The 7059-nt window shown below is 55.2% G+C and overlaps 1 protein-coding gene and 1 long non-coding RNA gene across 2 annotated transcripts; both read left to right on the plus strand.

Annotated features, from left to right (window-relative positions):
• The first annotated feature begins 200 nt into the window (after positions 1-200).
• On the plus strand, positions 201-3838 carry LOC132380753 (uncharacterized). Its single transcript, XR_009507844.1, has 3 exons — positions 201-252; positions 1713-1771; positions 2957-3838. It is a non-coding gene; the product is annotated as an uncharacterized LOC132380753 (long non-coding RNA).
• Positions 3839-4603: 765 nt separating this feature from the next.
• LOC132380752 (transcription factor SOX-11-like) lies at positions 4604-6118 on the plus strand. The gene has a single exon (XM_059949744.1). It carries the CDS (start codon positions 4693-4695, stop codon positions 5737-5739), a length of 1047 nt encoding a protein of 348 aa, XP_059805727.1. The 5' UTR covers positions 4604-4692; the 3' UTR covers positions 5740-6118.
• Positions 6119-7059: the final 941 nt, after the last annotated feature.

Raw genomic sequence — 7059 nt, forward strand, 5'->3', positions numbered from 1 at the left:
AGCGCTGACAACCCATACGATCATTCTCAGCAGTTTGAAAGGAATTCTCTGGCGTGGGAATAGCCTTTCCGTATTAGAGGTCCCGGTCATAACTGACCCAGACCTGATTAAATCTGCATCACCGACACTGGTTCCACCTCACACAATCCGCATGTGATCCGGATTACAACGAACGCCGCACTGCTGCCACTTTCTTTATGTGAATTAATATGAACAATTCTCTACGCCTTTAACGTGCTCGAACGGGCTGAGGTACTTCAGAAAGTTTGGCCAGATGGGTGTAATTGGTCGGCGCAAGATCCTTGGACAGGAAAGAATTGTTATTGCGATGGTTGGATGGATGAATGGATAGTATAGATAAAGCATCTCATTTGGTTACTTTAGAGATAACCAAACCCATAGTCAAGTTCGTAAATGGAAAAGGAAGACGTTGAAAGGAAAATGTAAAGGGATTTCGGGAGGGAGTTCAAGAGTTTAGATCTCATCAGCGGAAGTTCTTTAGGCAATAGAGGGGTGATTAAATCCAGGGGTGAGCAAGAAGATCAAATTGGCAAGGATAGGCGTCTTGGCGTCTATCATTAATGTAAAAGCGTAATAATGCACTGGGTTCCTTCAGGTTGTTATAGTCGAGGATGGTAATGGGGCCAGGGTCCCACTGCCCATTAATACTCCCAAAGGCGTGCGACTCAAATAGTCTCTGACAACCGTCCAGCTCCTGGCCTTCATATACGGCTTAGTTCCTAAGCGCAGTGGAACCGTTTCTACTGACAGAAGAAGGGGTAAAGGAGGGTTACTGGCCTTTAAAACCAATGGCTTCGGACAGGTGGGGCTCTCAGTCGCGGCTGGCAGCTCACCTAGGAGAAGGAAAACTCTGATCTCAAACCCCCGCTACCTGGTGGCCACACCCACTCATGGGGAGTACCCCTGAGGGAAGAATCCGGAGCTGGAATCCCTAAGGCCGTCCTATCTCGACTGCAACGCCGCCAGACCGTTCCTATGGATGGTCAGAGGTGTGGAGAGCGGGAGCCTGTTGCAGGGGCAAATGCTTGCTCTCTGCCCTAGTTCGCGTATCTCGTCGAGAGCTGGGACGCAACATCCAGGGTCGACCCCGACCAAGGGAGGCCTCAAGAAGTAATGAACTTGCGCGGGGTCATAACTTCCTTCCTACCCGGACTTCTCCGGCCGTCTGCCCAGCGTTTTTATCCAACAACGGGGCTTTAAACTCGTTCGTTCGTTATGTGTGTGTCGTGTGACTTGGGCGATCGTGGTTTTTCCAAGATCATGATTGTTCTCGGCAAATTTTTCTACAGAAGTGGTTTGCCATTGCCTTCTTCTGGGCAGTGTCTTTACAAGACGGGTGACCCCCCCCCCCCCCCCCAGCCATTATCAATACTCTTCAGAGATTGTCTGCCTGGTGTCAGTGGTCACATAACCAGGACTTGTGATATGCACTAGCCGCTGGTACGACCATGCACCACCTGCCCCTATGGTTTCACGTGATCCTGATGGGGGGGGGGGGGGAGCAGATACTATACCTTGCCCAAGGGTGTCCTGCAGGATAATGGAGGGAAGGTGTATCTTACACCTCCTTTGCTAGAGATGTGTATCCACCCCTCCACCCATCAGACACTGGGTGTCTAATTTCTGCTCGGTATCTGTTGTACCACCAAGTCTAAATCATTTTAATGTCGTGTTTCTTTTTATATTTTCAGATGAGTCCTCAAACCAGTTTCCCGACTATCATCAGGCTTTTAAAACACACATGCGACAGGTATGAATAGATTGGAAGCGGGGCGTCCGGTCTTCTCCAGCGGCCGGGTCTGTGTCTGGTCAAGGCGCGGTAAGCTGAGAGGAAGGAAACACACTGCCGAAGACGTAATTAAATTGGCTGCAGGAACTCAGCAGGCCAGACAGCATCTATGGGAATGAATAAACAGTCGACGTTTCGGGCCGAGTCCCTTCATCAGGACTTTTATTTTTCCATGCATTCTGCCCGGCCTGCTTTGATTTCCAGTGGACGAGTGTCAGGAAACGGCAGGAATGCGTCCATTTTGGCGCAAAGGGTGAGGGGAATGGGTTAGTGGCTGAGTCAGATATATTAGGGACATTTAAGAGACGCTGGTTGAAAGATAAATGGAGGTTTGTTTGTTTATTGATTGATTCAGATACTGTGCAGAACAGGCTCTTCCGGTCCTTCGAGCCACGCCGCCCAGCAATCCCCCGATTTTACCCGAGCCTAATCGCGGGACAATTTCCAATGACCAATTAACCTACCAACCGGTACGTCTTTGGACTGTGGGAGGATACCGGAGCACCCGGAGGAAACCCACGCGGTCACAGGGAGAACAGGCGGCGGCAGGAATTGAACCCAACTCCGATTTGGAGTAGGCTGAAGGGTCAGGAAGAGATTGTGGACCGAAGAGCCTGCTCTGTTCTAAAGAATGTTTGTCTTTGAAAGCGGTGGTACGAGCTAAGAGAACAGTGGTAGAGCATGAGATTTATTAAGGCAAAGAGCGTAAGCATGGCGTTTGTAGTCAACCCATGTAAAATATATCAGATTCCGCAGATACTGGAATCCCACAAAACGCTGGAGGAACTAAACAGGTCAGACAGCACCTATACTGAGAATTGGACAGTTAACGTTTCGGGTCAAGATTTTTCGATCCCTTTTCCTTCACTGACGCGGCCTGACCGCACAGTTCCTCCAACGTTTTCTGCTTTGCTGTACGAAAGCGCTCCACACAGAAATTGCTGGGGGGGGGGGGGTGGCTCAGCAGGTCAGACAGCGCCTGTGGAAATAAACAAACCCATCCTGATGAAGGGTCTCGGCCCGAAACGTTGACTGCTTATTCATTTTCATAGATGCTGCCTGACCTGCCTGCTGAGTTCCCCCAGCATTTTGTGTATGTTGCTCTGGATTTCCGGCGCCTGCAGATTTTCTCTCGTGTCTATGCAGTGTAAAGCGCTCGTTGGGCCGTTACCAAGAGAATTGCGGGCGCTAATCCTTGGGAGTAGTGGAGGGTGCAGAAGAGACTGCAATACGCAGACTGCGAGTGGGCATCACGGGCACCACCTTGCCACACATCTTCAAAAGAGCGGCATCCATCACAAAGGACCCCCGCCATCCGGGACATCCTCTCCTCTCATCGGGGAGGAGGCACAGGAGCCTGAAGACACACACTCAATAATTCAGAAACAACTTCCTCCCTTCCGCCATCAGAATAGTCTATAGGACCAAAAATACATGAACACCACGAACCCATGAATTCTACCTCGCTATTCTATTTCGCAGGATTTGTTTTTCTTACATTATAACTTAATATTTTTTATGTCTTGCTGCCACAAAACAACACATTTCACGATATATGTCGGTGATAATAAGCCTGATTTTGATGAGTGGAAGCAGGCACCGAGTCGATACAACAGTGTGAGTGAAGGAAGGTGGGCCAGAGAGAGCGATATGGGATGCTGATCACAGAGATCTAGGGTTCACAGGAGTTTACTGGAATTTCTCTAGAGATAATGGATTCAAGATGCTAGTTAGACCGGAGAGGCTGGGCAACAGAACAAGCAGGGAATAGGTCCCGGCCGGTGCGGGGAGGAGACGGAGGCGGCAAATGCTGGAATCTGAATGGGCACACGATTTGCTGCAGGAACTCAGCGGGTCAGGTAGCATCTGTGGAGGGAAAATGGACAGCTGACCAGCTCGGGTCAAGACCCTTCATCTGGACTCGATGAAAGGTCTCGATCTCAAAACGTTGACCGTCCATTGGTCTCCACTGACCACCTCATCGCCCGGGCCCGCGCCCAGGAGCTTCTTCAGCATCTGTATGTTGTTGGGCCGGATCCCTGGGGAGGGAAATACCGGGAACGGGATAAGAAGATTAGGAGCTGGGGCGGGGGAGGCGGGTGGGCTGAGACGGCCGGATCTGGGACAAAATCGGACAGGCTAACGCCGGATGCGAGAGGAGCAGACGGACGAGGACGGAGTGAGGAGAGACGCCAGGTACGAGAGGAGCAGACGGTCGGGGATGGAGTGAAGGTAGATCCCGGGTACGGGGAAAGAAGAATGGGATCTAGGGCTGGAGGGAGTCGGCCCTGGTGTGAGGACGGAGAGAGGGCTGACGCTGGGTACGGGAGGAGCAGACGGGCGGGGACGGAGTGACGGGAGGCGCCGGGTATGGGAAGAGGAAACGGCCGGGGACTGTAGGAACAATCAATGGCAGGGAAGAACGAAGGATGTGATTGAAGGGCTTGTCCGGCAAAGAGTGACCGGGCCGAGGGTCCGGCTCCCACACCACTTGGCAGCCCACTCACCGCAGCCCAACCCAGCCCAGCCTCCCCTTATTCCCCCCCTCCCCGGGCACACACGACCCAGTGCCACCCCTCATCCTGTCCCCTCCCCAGTCCGGTGCCCACGCCGCTTCTCGGCGCGCCGATTGGCCACCCCGCCCAGTTGACGTCAGGAAGGATGGGAAGGGGGGGCTGTCCGGCGGCGCGGCGATTGGCTGCAGGGCGAGCGGCCAATGAGCGTGTGTGCACGTGTGGGCGGGGTCGGGCTCCGGGGGGAGGGGCGGGCGGCGGACTGACGGGCGGCTGGGGCGGCGGGGGGAAGAGGGAGCGAGAGAGGCAGCGACCGGGCGCTGGGGCGGCTGCGGGCGCCGCCGCATCTTCCGCCGGGCGGCTCGGAAGATGGTGCAGCAGCAGCAGACGGGGGTGGCCAGGAGGGGCGGCGGCGGTGGAGGAGGAGGGGGGCGCGGCGAGGCGGCCGACAGTGGCATCAGCGACATGAGCGCGGCTTCGAGCCCCAACCCCTGGAGCGGGACCCCGGGCCGCGGCGACGAGGAGGGCGCGGGCTGCTGTCAGCCCGACTGGTGCAAGACGCCGAGCGGCCACATCAAGCGGCCGATGAACGCCTTCATGGTGTGGTCGCAAATCGAGAGAAAGAAGATTATGGAACAGGTGCCCGACATGCACAACGCCGAGATCTCCAAGCGGCTCGGCAAGAAGTGGAAGATGCTGAAAGAGGCCGAGAAGAGCCCGTTTATTCGGGAGGCGGAGCGGCTGCGCCTCAAGCACATGGCGGACTACCCCGACTACAAGTACCGACCGCGGAAGAAGGTACGGGGAGAGACAGCCGCCGCCCCCTCCTCCTCTGCCGCTGCCGCCCCCGCCTCCGACAACAAGCCTCACAAGAAGCCGCCGGGTAAGAAGCACAGCCGGACGCACAAAGCCAAGCAGCTCCTGGAGCGCTCCAAAGCCAAGCGTGCCAAGGCGCAGGGTCAGCTGGGCGGCGTGGGGCCGAGCGGCCGCCGCCCGCAGCCGCCCGACCTGGAGTCGGAGCCTGAGCCGGAGGATGAGGAGGAGGAGGACGAGGAGGAGCCCGAGGACGATGAGGAGCCCGAGGAGTTGCTGCATTACTGCCTGGCCGGCAAGAAACCGGGCGCGGAGCTCAGGACCCCCGGGCGCCCGGCGCTGCTGCCCGCCGCCCACGCCCACGCCCGGCCGCCCGACGACTGCGACCAACAGCTGCTGCTCTTCGACCTGAGCCTGAACGTAGCGGCGGGCGGCGGGCTATCCGGCCCGGGCGGCAACCTGTCCCTGGACAAGGACAGCGACTCTCTGGCGGGCGGCAGCAGCCCGGTGTCTCACTTCGAGTTCCCCGACTACGGGACCCCCGAGGTGCGCAAAATGATCTCAGGAGACTGGCTGGAAATCGAGTCCAATATTTCCTACTAGGTTGACGGACCGAGCCGGGCGTCGCCTCCCCCCCCCCCTTCCGTCTACCCCCTCCCCTCTCTCCCTCCCGGCCGGTTCCAACGCATCGGATGCAATTCTCTTCCCCGGAGGATGAGCGATGTCTCTCTCCTCCCCAACCCCCTGCTGGAAGCTCGTCCTGCCAAGGGCTCTTCTTCGTTTGAGCCTTCCCCGGGGCGAAGCCGTTGTCCTCAGATCCGTGCCCGTGGGAAGGAGCCCCCCATCCCCCTGTGAATGTGAACGATGGGGAGGGGGGAGAGGAAGGAGGTAAAAACGCTCCTCGCCAGGTTGAACTCTTCCGGGGGGTGGGGGGTGAGTGGTACATCGAGGACATTGCCGAGGGGTCCGGGATTGTTTATTCTTGCAGGGGAGGGGTGGTGGGGGGGGTGGGTAGGGGAAGTATAAGGTTTGAAGATTGCGACTGTAGTTTCGTGTGGTGTAGGAACAGAGAGGTAAATGACTCATTGTGGTCCTAGTTTTACGAGTTAGTGTCATGTTGGTGATTTTTAGCCTGTTAACCCAACCCACGTAGGTTCTTTGCGGGGAGCAGATCAAATCTAGATCAGATGTGGATTTTCAGAGGGGGTGGTGGTGGGGTTAAATGGGCTTTTCTGGTGTTGGCCTTGACGATCGGTTGTTTTCGGACCAACTAATGTGGTATTATAAAGTGAATTTTTTATGTCTTGGACACGCTGGTTAGAATACGAGAACGCGCAGGAAGGTCCGATATCTTCCCGGAGATAACGTGAAGGCGAAGAGGTTTGTCTATAAAAAGGCTCGCGGATTTGCTGGGTTGGTTCAAAGACAATGTGGATACAGTTAAAGGTTGGAACTATTAGTGAAAAGTAGATGAATTTGAGAAAAAAATAGTTTATTGTGCCAATTTAGTACAGTACATCTATCATGACAGGGATGATTCTGAAGATTTAAAACGTCGTGGCGTGTCATACCTCAATAAATTCATTCTTGGAGAAGTTCAAGGTTGGCTGGGGATTGATCGGAAGGCACGCGACGCGGGTTTCGATATTTGTGTAGAAGCGATCACGACTAGGATGATGTTGTGCTGTAGTCTGGTAGCTCGCCTCCGGCTTTGGATCATGTATAAAAATTTAACTGTGAATTTGAAATCTCTGGTCTCAGCTGCTAACCGCTTCTGGGGTTCCCAACCTTTTTTTTTAATGCCATGGACCCCGGGTTGGGATCCCCTGACTTCCTGACTGTGGGGTGTAGGGTGATCCTGCTTTCGAGAAGTTGCTGCCCAGCACCCATATTGTCCCTTGAGGACCTCGGTGTTGGTGGCCA

This window comes from Hypanus sabinus, chromosome 24 (assembly GCF_030144855.1).
Source record: "Hypanus sabinus isolate sHypSab1 chromosome 24, sHypSab1.hap1, whole genome shotgun sequence".
In the NCBI taxonomy this organism is placed as follows: Eukaryota; Metazoa; Chordata; class Chondrichthyes; order Myliobatiformes; family Dasyatidae; genus Hypanus; species Hypanus sabinus.

Bases quoted from the DNA above. Each gene is read 5' to 3' on its own strand.
- LOC132380752 (XM_059949744.1), top strand. From the start codon at position 4,693: ATGGTGCAGCAGCAGCAGACGGGGGTGGCCAGGAGGGGCGGCGGCGGT.